This window comes from Cottoperca gobio, unplaced genomic scaffold, assembly GCF_900634415.1.
Source record: "Cottoperca gobio unplaced genomic scaffold, fCotGob3.1 fCotGob3_244arrow_ctg1, whole genome shotgun sequence".
Taxonomy (NCBI): Eukaryota; Metazoa; Chordata; class Actinopteri; order Perciformes; family Bovichtidae; genus Cottoperca; species Cottoperca gobio.
In genome coordinates this window covers 139,835-157,334 of record NW_021166868.1, presented here as the reverse complement: position 1 = coordinate 157,334, position 17,500 = coordinate 139,835, and the positions used below count along the sequence as shown (strand labels likewise).

The window sequence follows — 17,500 nt, the reverse complement described above, 5'->3', positions numbered from 1 at the left end:
GAAACTAGTTTTACAGTTCAGGCGTCTGACGCTGAACTCTGACCCACGACCTGAACAGGACCCCTGTCGTGAGAAAAAACCACAAAGCATGCTGGGAAAACAGGTCTTTATGAGCATCTAATAACGACTTCAGGAGGTGGAAAAAAAGTGAAGAAATTCCAATTTACGCAGCGCCAGCGTTATTCTGTCCCTCATAGGAAACAGACATTTTAAAGGGAGTGTTTAAAAGTGTTTTTCAAGAATAAAATCGACAAGAAACGAGCTGCAGGTGGTTTTAATAAAACCTCCAGTGAGCGTTAATGAACTCTTTAATCCTGCTGCTGCAAAAATATGACAAAGTCCGTCACAGCCCCGGAGGGACGGTGCACCTCCACGTTCATCATCTTCAGTTAACGTGATCTGCAACTCAGAGGACGAGAAGAACATCCAGAAGAACCAAAAGTGAAAAAAGGTTTTGAACACTTCAACATGTTTGTCCTGAGTGTTTTGTAAATCCATAAATAAATAAAAGTAAGAATTAAAGTATCTGAAGTACGAGGACATGAAGTGAAGTTTGCAGCTGCAGGACAAAAGAATTGTTAAAAATCACTTGAGTTTTGCTAAACGCTCTTTAGAGTCTGCGTTTACTCAGATCTTTACTTCACTTACACTCGTATATAAAGAGTATAAACTAACAATAACGAGTCCAACGTGAGAAGAGGCTCAAACTGAAGCAGGGTTTAGACGTTCCTGAACGCTGCTGAACGTTCCTGAACGCTGCTGAACGTTCCTGAACGCTCCTGAACGCTGCTGAACGTTCCTGAACGTTCCTGAACGCTGCTGAACGTTCCTGAACGCTGCTGAACGTTCCTGAACGTTGCTGAACGTTCCTGAACGCTGCTGAACGTTCCTGAACGCTGCTGAACGCTCCTGAACGTTCCTGAACGCTGCTGAACTAGTGAAGACAGCAGAGAAAATCTAAAACCTCTCAGCTGTGACGAGTCAAACAGAACTTTGTATTTAGGAGTTTTAGTTATTTTTGGAAGTTCAGTGAATATTCTCTTTGCATAGGACAGAAACCTCTTTCACCAAATATCAGATTTACGTACTGGACTTGAACCTGGTTCGTCTTTGGCTGTTTACCTTGTTGAACTGGAAGGTTTCAAACACTTAACGTGACCGCTTCTTCAGAGCAAAGAAAAAGAAAACTGCTGACACTTTAATATTTTCAGAGAACTCACATCTTCGTGCATCTTTCTCGTACTTTCCACCGGCCAACTTTAACACGTAAGAAGAAAGTAGAAAACAAAATGAAATAACTTTTTTTTCTTGACTAAAGAAACTCTTAGCATTTTGATATTTGGGAATTTAGAAAGCCAAGAGTGTCGTGACTCATTAATGTGAAGCACCTCGTGGATCGGCGTCCAACTCACTCACAATTTAGTTTTCTCCACAAGGGGGCGCCGCACAACACACCTGCAGCCACTTCTGGACCTTCAGCTGCTTTCTTCCAGTTTCATCGAGAACGTTTCCCCCAAAAGAACTGAGACGATCCTGAAGGTTTCTCTCCACATTACAAAACAAATGTAACCAAGACAAAACAGATTATTTAGTTGGTGTTCCAAACAAACGCAGCTCCGTCGCAGCTTCAAAAGTCCACGGCCGAGATTATCGTCCTTTAATTTGGTTAAAACGACGAGCTGCTGGAGCTCTACTGTTTCAGAGCAGACTTCTTTTTATCTTAAAGTGTTTCAGAAAGACTTGGAAGGCAGGACGTCGCTGGAGAACGATTTCTAAATTGTGCCACCTGCAGGAAACGAGTGTTTATTAAATGTGTTGTAGTTCTTTATGTGTTTGGTTTTTATACAAACAACAACATCACTGATATTAAACACTGAAACATAAGCTCATGGCTGCTTGGTATAAATTAACATTTATTTACGTGTGTGTGAGCGACTCGTTCTGTGAACCTGTCAGAGCCCAATTCATTATTTATAAGGACATTTGGTGATAAAGGAGTTGTGTGTTTGTGCTCCACACAACATTTTACAGTGTAAAAAATAAACTGTCTCTAAATTAACTCAAATATATCTTTGACATTTCCAACGTATTGGCACAAACGTATCCATCAGTCTGTGCGCGGTGGACACACGAGGCTCCCGCAGCATTAAGCAGTCAATAAAACATTTTGGAGGTTTAAAATGTAAAGAAATAAAACTGATAAACACTTTTTACCTGCAGGTGGCACAGGTAGAAGTGAAGCTGCATTCAGGTGCTTCACATCAAACAAAGAAACGTTGAATATGTGGAGACAGTCGGGGAGGGACAAATTCAAAAAGTCAGGTCAGGCAGTCAAGCAAACACAGATCCAGAGTTCTCCCCGCGGTCCGCAGACAGACGGACGGTGAAAAAGCAGATTTGGACGATGAAGGCGTTGATGCGTACAGAGGCTGGTGCACTTCTTTCAGAGCGTGCACTTTGACGGAAGCATGTCTGCAGGACATTACGCTGCCGGCGGCCAGCAGCTCTCCTCTCGGTGGCAGATTAAGACTCTTCTTCTTCTTCTTCTATCTACAGGAATGCGTCTCACACGTGAATCAGAGTTTTTAGCCCTCGGATCTCGGTGTTTGTAGCGAGGGGATAAGGCGCCATATATTGCGAGACGGTCGTTCACGATACATCATCAACTGAGAGAAACGTTCAAAAGTATTTCTCTCAAAAGCAGGAACCGAATCACTCGTTTATAATTGACTGCGCTGGGCAGCGGAGGGCGTGTCACGAAGAGCATCGAGTTTAAACACGCACAGCGTCGCAACAGAAGTGCGATGTCGATGATGTATCGCAGAGCGTGCGTCACAATATATCGCTTATCGGATTATTGTCCCACCGCGAGTCTGCAGAGAGGTGCGGACGGTCGGCTCGCTCTTTAGTCATGCAAAGACAACGAAACACGATGAAGACCAAAGCTTTAGGATCCGACCTGAGGCGTGATGACCTAAAGATGCCGGCGAGGCGGGGGCGGGCGGTGCTGGGGCGGGCGGTGCTGGGGGTCAGGAGTGATCAGGAGTGATCCATGGGTTCGGTGGCGATGCCCTGTCCGGCGTCCTGACTCTCCATCTCCTCCTGTTCCTCCGCTTTACCGTCCGGTTTGCCGGCCGCAGCTGGAGGTTCATGGTCGTCCGTAGATGTTGGTTGGCCCGCGCCTGTCTTAGTCCCGCCTGTCCGCTCCTGGCTGGCCCCGCCCCCTGCAGCGGCGCCCTGCTGCTCTCTCAGGTGGCGCTCCATGGAGGCCTGAATAGAGGACACCATCTCCTGCAGCTTCCTCCGCTGCTGCTCCATTAGGCTGGGGTCCAGGCCGCGACCGTCCTTCATGGTGACGAAGCCCGGAGCCATGCGGACCAGCTCCCTGGTGGCGTCCTCGGGGATGTCCGACAGGTCCGGGGGCCCTCGGGACACGCTGGCGCTCAGGTCCACACCGCTGCTGTGCTGGCGCGTGATAGGCCGGTGCTCTGGAGGGGAGGAGCCCCCGGCGCTGCCCAGAGAGTGGCCTTTACCCTGGAAGGCGTTGACGCTCTGCAGCTGCTCCTTCTTACGGACGACGCCGCCGCTGCCCAGTCGCAGCACGCCGTGGGACGGACTCCCCTCCCTGCTGCCCCTGGTGGCCGCCTCGGAGCGCAGCTGGACCAGCGCATCCTTCACCAGCTCCTCCACATCGGGGCCGACGGGGAAGTGACCGGCAGCGTCCACACAGAGCTCCAGACGCTCCTCCGCTGCGTTGTAAACAAATGTTTTCCCCGTCAGGTGAGGCAGCGTGCAGTGCTTCCCGTCCATCAGGCCTGAAACAGAAATGACCACAGACTCTTCAGGACTTTAAACCAGGGTTCCTAAAAATAAAGTCATAACGTCATCCTGGTAACTTAAGTGCAGGTCAGTAAAAAACAAACGTACCCATGTCCTTCTTAACAATGTTGTAGAAGACGCCACCCTGGTGGAATAAGTGCGGCAGCTTCTTTGCGTACGACCAAACGTCCTCGCCTGGAACAGACACACAGAAACTGGATTCAACAAAAACTGAAGAGACAAAGCAAATAAATAAATGAAACCAAGGCATGTTAAAAATAAGCAGGGCTCAAAACTATATTATATAATACATATGTATGCATGTATAATATTTATATATTATTATATGTATATATATAATGAAGACACTGAGCTCTGCCGTTTGTTGTTTTTAACCGGGCGGGAGGGTTATTGAATATGAGCAGCTGATAACAGGAAGTGCAGCGTCAGCAGATGAAACCTTCCTGAATATACATACACACACACACACACACACACACACACACACACACACACACACACACACACACACACACACACACACACACACACACACACACACACACACACACACACACACACACACACACACACACACACACACACACACACACACACAGAGGTTTCATGAGGAGAAACTGCACAACAAATAAAGATGCATCAAAACCAAAGTCGTTAGAGGAGCGAACATGAACATCTGCAAACTGAAGATTGGCAGAAGGCTCGGCGGTCTGACACGTGTAAACTCCAAGAGCAAACATTTTCTATTTTCTTATTAAATGTCATATGCAGGCGTGTGAGTTGCGTGTTGTGCGCTGGCTGTGTGTTAGCCAACATGGAACATGTAATGTATAATTCTGCTTGACTAAATGCTTTGTAGGCTCAGATACTTTTAGAGGGACACAATCCTAGAAATCAGAAAAGTGGCTGAAACGTTCAGGATTCAAAGGAAACATGAGAAGATTGTTTTCTTTGCAGATTAATTATGCTTTTACTACTACATTATTTAAATTGATTAATTCATCTTTTGAATTGCAAAATGTCGGGAAAAAATATGAATCATCGTCTTCAAACTGAGAGCTCAACGCACCAGAGAAAACAACATGTGACGCACGCGGCTGAAGTTCACCTCGCGTTAGCCTTTTGCTAATTATTAGCACGCCAATTCAAATAATCTGACGAAACACACATGATTAATTGAGAAACAGGCTAACGCTATGTTAGCTAGCTGTGACGTTGAAGGACAAAAATAAAAGAGCAAATTGTTTGATTCATGTTTAAAACGTAATAAATTGCTGTTTAACAGCATGAATACCAATTAGAATAAACAATTATTGTGCAGTTTATAAATATTTACACTGGTAGAGATCGATTAGTCGATCGACGGAAAAATAATCCACAAATATCAGGATCCTTTATTAGGGTTGTGTTCAAGGACCCTGACCTTGGCCAGGGTCTATTACTGTGTATTTTGCGTGCGTTTATGAATGACCTCGAGGGCCGTATACGGCCCGGAGGCCGGAGGCTCCCCACCCCTGGGGCCCCCCACCCCTGGGGCCCCCCCAACCCTGGGGCCCCCCAACCCTGAACTAAACAATGTAGATTTCCTGCTTTTCTCTGTTTTATATCATATTAAAATATTAAAGTGAATATCGTTGGACAAAACGAGACACTTAAAGACATCCCCTTGCTATACACTGGCATAAACACATATTATTTATACTTGGAATATAAATTTAATTTAGTTACAAGAAATTAAATTGGTGTATAAAACATATTCGACGGTATTTATAATAAATATTTCAGTTATAATTTAAAATCTGTAATTCAGCGAGTGGACGTGTCAAACTGTAACGCGAATAGGAAACAATTAGTTTTAATATGTTTGATAAGCAACTGGAGATTTCAAGTAAAAACATATATTTGAAATATACGTTTTAAAATATTACAGCCAATGTTCAAATACTTTCTGCTTTCCTGCGTTTCACATCAGCCGAATCCTTCACGGTGCAAATGTCTCACTGATTATCTCCTGAAGCTCATTAATGTAATATATACAATGTATGACATTGTATATATTCCCTCGCATAATAATAATAATAATAATAATAATAATAATAATAATAATAATAATAATAATAATAGGGTAAACATTTAAATATTTGAGCTTTAATGCACATGAAATCCTTTTAAATTCTTATTAACCAACGTTTACATGGAATAATTATTTGGGACCATTTAGTAGTTTTCAGGGTCTTTGTCTTGCAGGTCGACGTGTTAGTAAACATAACATTTAAATATAATCTGAGTGTCTGGGCTGCATTATGTCTTGTATTTGTATTTTAACTGTGTTTTTGTAGAAGAAGTTTCAAGAGGAGGCGGGGAGGCGACGTACACGTCACACGCTTTGATTCTTACCCATCAAGGTTGCGAGGAGACAGAGGGACGACATCTCGAGGTCGATGCTGTCCTGGAGTTCGCGGCTGCTCATCCTGCCAGACGTCAGGGCGTCCTCGCTCTTCACCGAGTGCAGGGCGGAGTGAGAGCTGGAGGCTCGGGGTATGCAGGCCGTGGGGCTCTTGTCCTCGGGGCCCCTCAGGATCTCCACCGTCACCCTGTCGCCGTGTTGCAGCGCCACTGGCTCGTTCTCCTCGCCGTCTTTAGGAGGGAGCAGCTCTTTGGGGGGGAAGCCGTAGCGGATGCACTGCTGCTCCGCCGGCGGGACGGCAAACTGGTTGGCGATGCTCCTCTGCAGCTCTGAGAAGGTGGTGTGGGTCTGCAGGGTCAGCATGGCCTGCCGGCCGTCGCTGCTGGTCACACGGATCTTCTTCTCCTTATTTGACGAGGAGGGGGAGGAGGTTTTGGTTGGCGTGGCCGGAGCTGAAGAGGAGGAGGTTTCCGGAGACCCACCGGGGGAAGACGTCCGGCCGTGGCCCTTCTGCTCCTGCTTCAGCTTGTCCGTCCGTCGCTTCTGAGTGACCAAGGCCTGCTCACTGATGCTCTGCTGGATGCTGCGCTCCGCTCGACTCATCGTCAGTTCCTCCTTGTGCAGCGTCTTCGCTTTCTGACCAGTCAGGATGATCTTAGTGGGCGGCTGGGAGTCCACCGCCTGCTGTGCATCCGTGGTGTCGGTGAGACGCTGGACGTGAGCGCCGTCGATGGACACCGGGTTGTATTCGTCCGGGTTCTTCTTGGCGGTGTGATGAAGGATGGTGTTGACTACTTTCTGCACCAGGATCTCGCTGCCAAACTCCCCCGGGAAGTGCTTGGTAACCAGCTTCATGGCCACGTCGTACACGTTGCTGTTCAAAGCCGGCTCGGCCTCATACTGGAACCAGTACACAGTCTCTCTCACCACGCGACCCCCCCCACTCCAACGTGATGGGGAAGGCCTCGGGGAGGTTGTCATACTCCTTCGCCTCCCAGAAATGCTTGAAGCCACACCCACACTTCCCGCCTTGGGAGCGAGTGTTGGTTCTATCCCCGTCCAGGTAAACCACCGACCCGTTGCCAAGGATGTGGCGGACCGACGTGCCGTGACACCAGTTGCAGGTGTTGAGGGAGCTCAGTTTATAATCTGGTACTAGGACGTCCCTCTGGGGGTCATAAGAGCAGACCACGTTGTTGAGGGGGAAGCTGTAGTTCTTGTCCGGCCGCAGCTGGCCGTGAGTGGATTTGGCCAAGTTGTAGAGCTTCCCACCAGGAACCAGCCACTCTGGCGGGACATGGAGCTCAGAGAGGGCGCCGCAGATCAGGCAGCGGTGCAGCCGGTTCTCCATCACCGACTTCTTCGCTGCCTCTGTCACCTCCTCGGGCTGGATGCCGATCACGCCGGTGCGCCTGTACACGTACTGGTGCACATCAGCCACCAGCGACGGGTGGATGCTGTGCTTCTCCATGAACACCTCTTCCATGGCGTTGACCAGTCGCATCAGATATTTGTCCTGCAAACTGCGGTCGCCGCCGATCACGCAGCTGCCGTCTGGTTCCAGCTTGATGTACTTCCTAATGAGCTCCTGAGGGACGCCCCAGGCCTTCGGCAGCAAGCGGGCCGGCAGCTTGGGCAGCACAGTGTTCTTGATCCCCACCAGAGGGATGTAGTGGTTCCTGCCGGAGCTGCTCCAGGCGATGCAGATGGGTTTGTTAAACTTCCCGTCTTTCCCCCTGCACTGCTCCTCGGCCACCAGCCCGGGGAGGAAGGTGGCCGAATAATCCCCAGAGCTCCTCATTCCACTCAGGGAGTCCAGCAGGATTATGGGTCGGTGGAGGACATTGGCTAAACCGAAAATGTGGATGTTGCGCAGTCCGAGCGGCACTCCTTCAGGCGGGATGAACAGGGGGTCGCACTCATTTATGATGTCCTCCCACTCTGCAGCATCAATAAAATCCTGAAAGAGGGCCTTATAGCGGTCCAGGTTCTGCTTGAAGTTCTGTTTCAGGTTCTCTCTCAGGGCGTGCCAGAACAGCTCTCTGCCCACCAGCGCTCTGGACACGGCGTGGACCAGGCAGTGCCCGTCTCCATCCACGTGCACCGGGATGAGACATTCCCTGCTGCCGTTGGCTTTCTTGACCTCCTCCAGAGTGTCATGGAGGTATATGAGGCTCCCTGATCGGTCCTTGCCGTAGCCCATGGTGGAAACATGGTCCGGCTCAATCAGAAAGGCTCTGTCTCCCAGGAGCGAGCAGTCAAACATCTCGCCTTGGTTCATGTCCCTCAGCAGCTTGGCTTTGCCGGTTTGTTTATCCATGCCGTACCTGGTGAGCACCGGGGACAGCAGCTTGCAGTGGTAATTAGAAAGCCCCATTACTTTCACCAGCTCCGTGCCTTTCTTCGGGGCCCCGGTGACGCCGAGCAGGGCGTTTCTGAGCAGATTGTGGAGCACAACATCTGGATCGGTCACTTCTTCGACATTTAACAGGTTCTTCTGTTCGTGGCGTTGCCCACACTCCGTGCACTCGATGCTAACGGAGCCGTAAGCGGGGAAGAACAGCCTCGCCTGACATTTCGGGTCTGGGCAGGTACCGGACAAAATACGTTTGTCTTTTTTCTTTGAGCTCTGAAGCAGAGACATATCGGGGAGAGAAACGTGAAACTGCGTGTCAGCTTCACACAATCATGATAGTCACCCCCCGGCGAGGCTGTCTGCTAGCGATAGTTATTAACCAGAACAACACACGAACAACACGGAAGCGGCTGTTTTTTTCTTTAGCAACTGAGCGTTGCTAAACGTAACTACGTCATTACGTAAGATTGTGGGACTTGTAGTTCTGTTGTGTTAATACTTTTAAATATGTACACACGGGAATCAGAATGCCCACGTTTTCACTTTTCCTTGAGTCACTATCACTCAAGAACAAGAAGATACCTATTTAATGTAACACTCATCTATTGTTAAGTTATTAAAATCATCAACGTTACAGTTCAATTGACTACATTTACCAGAATGCAACACGGCGCAGCGACGTTTTGATGTGTAGGGAAGTCAATACGGTAGAATCATGGCGGTTTGGTCACAACAGATGGATTGTTTCTCAAAGTATTTAATCAATTTGGCCCCCAAAATGTATTAAAAGTGTTGTTTTGGCTGCAGTTGCTTGTTCAGTTTGTACTTTGCTTGAGTATTTTATTCTCAAGGAGCTCTACACTTCGGCTCCACTACATGTGTTTGGCAACTTTAGTTACTTTCCAGATTATGATTTTGAACTCATAACGTGAATATATATTAATAAACAGCAGAAGCGATTATTTCATCAATCTTTACACAGTCATTTTTAATTTAAACATTTTTTATGGTTCCAGCTTCTCGAATGTGAAGATTTGACTATAATATATAATATATATAATATATTGTCATTGTACAGAATACAACGAAATGAGGAGCACTGCTTTTGATGAATGCAATATATATATATATATATATATATATATATATATATATATATATATATATATATAAAATATAATATATAATATAATATATAATATATAATATATATTATATATTATATTATATATATATATATAATATATAATATATTATATATTATATATAATATATATAATATATATATTATATATTATATATATATATATATTATATATTATATATATAATATATAATAATATATATATATAATATTATATATATATTATATATATATGTATATAATATATAATATATAATATATTATATATTATATATTATATATATATATATATATATATATATCATATTATATATTATATATATATTATATAATATATAATATAATATATATATTATATATTATATATATATATTATATATATATAATATATAATATTGTCATTGTACAGAATACAATGAAATGAGGAGCACTGCTTTTGATTAATGCAATTAAAAGACACAAAAATACAACTGCAATAAAACAAACATTCACAGCCAACAACACAGGTTCTAAAACAATAAGTAAAATAAATATATTCAATGTAATCATTGAGCTAGTATTTATTGCACCAGAATAAATGTTATATTTGCATTAGTATGAATGTTTTATTTTATTAATGTACATCATTTTAATTATTGCACCAGATTAACTTTATTATATAATATTATATATATAATATTGCACTAGAGTGAGAATTTATTGCACTACAATAATAGTAGGTAAAATGTAGTTATTGTATGGGAATAAATGTATTTTATAATGCACTAAAGTAACTGTAGTTATTTAAAAACAAGTATTGCACTAGAATAAATGTAATTTATGTAATAGTATGAATGTGATTAATGTACGAAAATACATTTAATTATTAATGCACTAAAGTAACTGTAATTATTACAGCAGACTAAATGTAATTATTACAGCAGACTAAATGTAATTATTACACCAGACTAAATGTAATTATTACAGCAGACTAAATGTAATTATTACAGCAGACTAAATGTAATTATTACAGCAGACTAAATGTAATTATTGAACTAGAATAAATGCATTTATTGTATACTTTGTAATGCTTAGAAGGAGATAAAGAAGCACCGACAAAGTTCTGTCACACGATAATAGTTATTTGATTGAGGAAGAGACAAAAGGTTCAGTGTCTGAGAACCTCAGGTTTCTATCACAGCTGGTAGAAGTAGGTGCTCACATCTGTAATAGTAGAATTGACTGTATTGTGTTGCAGTAGAAGAAGAAGTAACAACATTAATGCCAGTAATACTTCTCATGTACTGCTGTGTGTGTTTTATCCACTAGATGTCACTGTGGGGTTTCTTTGAGCCTGTAAAATAAGAGCTGAGAGCATCATCATGTCGTCATGGTGACCGTCACCAGCACCTTCTATGATCCCCTGCACTTCCTGTGACTGACCACAGGGTGGTGCTGTTTCTCTGTGATGTTTAATGTCAGCACCAGCAGCAAACAGCACAAATACATATCCCTTAAATAATGTTAAGTGTGTCCGAACTGTTCCTGAAGCTTCTTAAAGGAACACACGGACATTTGTCTGCTTTGGTTTGATGATGTTTTTCCATTTAAAGGAGATTAGAGGAAACATTTCAGAAAGCATTCCCCCTCTGTCGACACGTTAAAGATAAACTTCAGACTCACGTGTTTTCTCAGGCCTTTGAGTGTCGTCGAGGTTTATGTTTCACTTCTTTCATTACTTTCCACTTTTCTTATTTATTTGTGTTTGGGATAATATTGTTCTGTTATTTCTACTGCTTTTTATGTTTATGTTATATTATTTTACTTTGTTTATGATGTTTATTATCACGTTGGTCAACTCTGCGTGTTTTTAAAAGTGCTTTATAAATAAACTTCAGTGAATTAATTCAGCACATAAGCTGCTGTTTATTTTTTATTTTGAATTCACAGAATTTATAGAAACTAGAAGGAATAAATACTAATGGAGATTTTGTACTTTGTAATATGTTTGTATTTATTTCACAAAAGCTGCGACGCATCAAAGGAAGTTAAAAAGTGCTTCAGTAAAAATAAAACTCACATGTAACAAAACTAAAACCTTCAGATTGTATTCCAGCTCCAAACTGTTTAAAATACTTATTAAACCAAAATATACAAAAGAAAGAAATCAGACTGGATTTAAATTATTTACACGTTTTTATAAGAGAATTATCCAGAAGACATGTTGACATGCCACAGGCCTGAAGAACACAATACTACACTTAGCGTGTGTTCCTGGCGCCACTATAATGTAAACAAAGAGTAATATTATGAATCAAGATAAACTTTATTGATCAGAACATGACCTTTTACTTGTAACAGAATATTTAGACACTCTGGAATCAATGCTTTTACTTCAGAACAACATGTGACTTCTTTCACATCCGGCCGTCGTTACTTTAGTAGGAAGTGAAAATGTGTGCTGTGTAAAAGGCGTGTTGTCAGACAGCAGCTTGTGTGCAGCAGGGGCTGATGGGAGGTGTGAGCAGCCGTCACAAACACGTCGTCTCATCTCACAGCTCGTCCTTGTTTGGCCTCAGCTTCTCCGCAGGTTCACCAGGAGACACCGCGGCACAAAATGCTTTTCCTCCCAGCTGCTGCTCTGTGCTGTCTGTGTTCAGGTGAGTGTTTCCAGCCAATCAGGAGCCGGCAAACTCAACCTTTAACAAACACCGTCACGCTCACCTTCATCTACCTGTCTGGTTTTTATACAGCGCTGGTTGCCATGGCAGCAGATCTGATTCAGGATGATTTAACATTGACCAGGAGAGTTGGTGGAGAAGTTTCATTCAGCTGTCGAGACTCTGAGCTGTGTGATCGTCCTTATGTAGACTGGTACCAGAAGAGAGACACAGAAACATTCACAAGGATTCTGAGAATTATTAAGTCTACTGGTGAAGTTAACTCACGTTACAATCATCCTCAGGAAGATGATTTCTCAGCTGTGAAGAAACAGAACGTCTTTGAGTTGAAGATCCAGAAAGTTAAACTCACTCATTCAGCCACCTACTACTGCTCCTGTTGGAAGGCTGGCCCCCCACAGTGAGACATTATCCCTGCAGCCCGTACAAAAACCTCCAGATGAACAGATGTCAAACAGTGTGTGTGACAGGAAGAGAGCCGTGAACCACAGCCCAGGTTCACATGTCTCCATCTCAGCCACAAACACTGAACTGAGGATTGATTTGATATGTTCTTTATGTTTCTGTCAGATATTCCAGCAGGTTTATTGTTGTTCCACACAGTGAGGACAAACACAGAGGTCAAAGATCAAACAGAGAGACAACAATAACCATAACATCTACATTAATAACACAAATAAACAACAAACAAAGATCCTTTTTAAAAGCAGTGCCTGATTAAAATGATAATAAAAACAACATTTTGATGAAGATTAAAAATCGTCTTCTTCGACCTGCTGCAGGAATAAAGTCCGTTCCTCCTCACAAGGCTGATCTGCTCTTCATGCAAACACTTCCTGTGTCCTTCACAATAAAAGCTTTGCAGACACATTTCTAACATCACATGTCAGCAGATCATTTCCCTTCAGTCAATAATAAAGTGGACTCCAGGTTTTAGGACAGTTCCCCCTCAACACAGATTTGCTAAACGTATTTGGATTGAATGAAGTTTCTCTGTGAGCAGTGGGACCTTTGGCTCAGTCTTTCCATCCAACCAACACTGAGATCCAGAACAAGATACCTGCCTGACTTCTATCACATGTCCAGTGGATGTTCATGGTCCCCAGAGGATGAATCCTAATGTTTATGTCCAGCTGCTGATCAACAGAGAAATGTCTCATGGCCGAATGTGACACAATATTGATGCACGAGATGTTTGAAGTGTTTAAAACAAAGTGTAATGAAATCAAAGTCCAACCCTTTAAAACATCCAAACACTCTCACAGGAACTCTTTCTGCTTCTAATACAAACTACCACACACACCATGTGGACAAGCGTCCTGTCATTTCACACACACGTCCTAAATCAAATGGACAATTTAAAGATGTGAGCTGATGATGGAGCCAGATAGAAACTTCCCAAAGTCAGCAGGATTTATCCTCTGAGGAGCAGGAACGTGTGAAGCAACGCTCCACGCAGACGCTCTGTGTCTAAAAGGACAATAACAGAAGAGACGTGTTAATATGAACATTAGAGAAACACATGAGCTGAAACATGATCCTGGTGAATCATTTGGACTCGTTCACCTCAGCTGACACGTTCAACAGCAGACAGGTTTTTGTATCACTCTGTTTCACTGTGTTGACGGGGAGGGGGGTGGCAGGATACTGGATCTTTGGCTCTGGAACTAAACTGTATGTAACAGGTAAGAATAAACTTTCATCTTCCTTCACTTTATTTAACACGTTGAACATGTGTTTGGATGAGTTTGTGCTGCTTCAGGCTTCACATGTTACTTTTTATCATTAGTAGAATTCTTGCAGCCGTGCAGCTGTTGTTACATAAAAAAGGTTCAAACTTCCTGCAAATATGTTTAAATCTCACTGAACTCAAGTTATTCTTTATTCTGCAGATTAAACTCATTTATATAGAAAAAGTGTGATATTTGTAATGTTTTAAATACACAGTATAGCTTGTTTCTGTATCTACAAGATACAATATGTTAGTAAACTTAATCTAATAGATGGAAAATCTGTTTTTAAAACAATGTATGTAACTTTAAAAATGTATTAAATAATAACTTTTATTTTTAATTAATGGTTAAATTAACTTTATAACTTTTACAGATACTGAACATGATATTACAATAAATAGAAATCATGCTTACTAATTTAAATATACGATATAGATTATATAAAATGGCACACACTCTTATTTATATCTTAACAAATTTAATATAGATATAAATATTGTGTAAAGATTATTTAATATACAATAAATATATATTTTGGAAAGTAATGTGGTGGTAAATATTATGTATCAGATACAAAATACATTTTAATTATAATCATTCATTAAATGATATTTATTTAAATTATATTATATTATATTGTATTATATTAATATATTATATTATTGTATTATATTTATTATATTTATTGTATTATATTATATTATATTATATTAATTATATTAATATATATATTATATTATATTATATTATATTATATTATATTGTATTATATTATTATTATAGTGTATGTTATATTGTATTATATTATTATTATTATATTATATTGTATTATATTATTATTATTGTGTATATTTTATTATAATAGTGTATATTATATTGTATTATATTAGATTATTATATTATATTATATTAATTATGTCATATATTATATTATTACTCTATATTATATTATATTGATATTATATTATATTATATTATATTATATTACTATTATATTATATTATATTATATTATATTATATTATATTATATTATATTCTATTATGCTATTTATATCTAATTATATTATCTTGTATTGGAGTTTTTATTCACATTTTAAATATTCAAACATCTCATTGTAATTGTTTATAGAAGTTAAAGTAATGACATTATTGACATTTAATTTCTGTGGTCCCTGGTTTGAGTAAAGTATATGATGGTAAATATATAACATGTTTTACATATTAATAATGAATAATTATTAAAGTAACCTTATGAATATAATCTGTATTTTTATGTGAAGGTAAATATTTAACTTAATATTATATTTATATGAACTCTAATACAGGGAAACAATTTCATATTACAATAACTATATATATAATTTATGAGAACTAATTTCTATACTTCTATATGATATAGGGTGATATATAATGTCCCAAACAGATAATATAAATATAAATATAAATAGTAAATGACCCTTAATCTAATTTAAAATACATATACCAGACATATACAACAGTAAATATGTTTTGTGGTAAATATTATGCATCACATTTAATTATATTATAATATTTAGTTTGATATTATATGTTCATTTCCTCTCAGGGATCAATAGCAGTCTAAATTCACATTTGATATTTCTCAACATTTTATTGTAGTTGTGTATAAAAGTGAAATATTGTTATTAAAAAACGTTTTGCAATTATTAATTATTTATTAGTGTTTTTAATGGTTAGCATTAAGTATATATGTTATATATGTAATATATATGTTAAATATATAATATGTTGTAAATGTTGTAACCATTGAATAACTATTGTATTAATCAGAATATAAATATGTATTTATTATAATATATATATATATATATATAGAATATAGAATACAATATCCATTCTATGTAAGTGTCATTATTATATTATATTATATCACTTTGTATTAAATTATATGTGAAGTTCCCGTCAGTGATAAATAAAGTCGTAACTTTTTATATATTATTTTACATGGAAGTCACTTTTGATATTATTTCCAAACATATCTTTGTAATTGTGCGTAAAAGTTAAATTCTTATCAAACAAGTTATGAAATGATTAATATATTGATTTGTTGTTTTAGTGGTTAAACTTAATAATATGTTGATAAATAAATAATATGTTATATTTATATTGTAATCATTAAATCGTACATTTTATTTTATGTGAAGGTAAATATGTAATTTCTAATAATGTTTATTAACTTTAATATGAAACAAGTTTTCCACTGTATGAAGATACTTATCATCATTATCTTATATAACATTATATTAATAATAATAATGAATGGGACATTATAGTGAATGAACTTTGTACTAAAGTAAAGAGTTGTAGAAGCAGCTGTTGTGTAGACCCGTGATGACGCTCAGTGTGTCTGATCAGCAGGTGAACACAGTGTATGGACTGAACTTTGTGCTGTATTGATGAGGACTTTAGTGATCACAGTCCATGTAGTTTCCAGGATCACACTGAATGCAGTGCAGTGCTGGAAGCTGCTGTTGACTGTGTGAATGTGTGTCAAACTTCAGATGAGCAGGTAGTGAAGCCCGTGGTGAGCGTGTACCCAGCAGCATCCAGAGCCCACCTGGAGGGGAAGAGCTCCCTGCTGTGTCTGGCCTCAGCCATGTTCCCTCCTCTGGTCCAGTTCTCCTGGAGAAGACGAAAGGAGGACGGTCCTCTGGAGGAACTGCCCCCTGCTGAGGGAGAGCAGCTGGAGCTTCAGAGAGTCGGGACGCACCGCCGGCATCCTGCTGATCCACCAGCAAGAGAACAGCACATATAAATACCGCTGCTACGTCCGGCACGAGGGGGGCACAGTGGAGGCCCAAGCAGAACAAGGTGATGAAGGCTTGGTGACTGTGTTCAGCAGGGATTCAGCTTCATGTGGAGACGCTGTCAAAGAGAGCAGAGGAGCAGAGGACGGACATCTCACTCAAACATTTCACTGCTTTTCTGTTTCAGAGGTTCCAGCTCCAGCAGCCTCCTGGCCTCCAGAGAGAGAGCCAGCAGACCTGCCAGCACTGCAGCAAGCTGACTGTAAGATCACCTGCTGCCTCTCCTTCAATGCCAATGTTTCCTTTCTCAGTGCAGCTTTCATTTTCAACGTCCACCTTGAGAGTCACTGTCCTGGCTCCAGACCCAGGAAGCAGCCCAGTCGGCTGGAAGAAATGTCACATTGTACGTTTGTGCAAAACACGGATACGTTGAATGTCGACGTTTCGACAAGCGTGAGACGAGGCTGATATGAAACGTGTTTATGGAACGTGGTTTTTGTTCAGAGACGTTCACCTTCAACTTATCCGTGTTTTGCACAAACGTAAAATGCCAAAAATAAATTGTGGCGACTG

General features: G+C 40.6%; 2 protein-coding genes across 2 annotated transcripts in view; one reads left to right on the top strand and one right to left on the bottom strand.

The window, feature by feature from the left end:
- vcpip1 (valosin containing protein (p97)/p47 complex interacting protein 1) overlaps positions 1 to 9,017 on the bottom strand; it is a 9,795-nt gene extending 778 nt beyond the window's left edge. Inside the window, 4 exon segments of the mRNA XM_029426829.1 lie at positions 1 to 3,815; positions 3,928 to 4,014; positions 6,238 to 7,186; positions 7,188 to 9,017. The exon segment at positions 1 to 3,815 is cut by the window's left edge and continues 778 nt beyond it. Coding sequence (XP_029282689.1) covers positions 3,040 to 3,815; positions 3,928 to 4,014; positions 6,238 to 7,186; positions 7,188 to 8,891 — 3,516 coding nt within the window. The 5' untranslated portion in view covers positions 8,892 to 9,017 and the 3' untranslated portion in view covers positions 1 to 3,039.
- A 3,072-nt stretch (positions 9,018 to 12,089) lies between these two features.
- Positions 12,090 to 17,500, top strand: part of LOC115005045 (uncharacterized) — a 9,011-nt gene continuing 3,600 nt past the window's right edge. The window contains 4 exon segments of the mRNA XM_029426830.1: positions 12,090 to 12,386; positions 16,682 to 16,872; positions 16,874 to 16,991; positions 17,115 to 17,330. Coding sequence (XP_029282690.1) covers positions 12,344 to 12,386; positions 16,682 to 16,872; positions 16,874 to 16,991; positions 17,115 to 17,330 — 568 coding nt within the window. The 5' untranslated portion in view covers positions 12,090 to 12,343.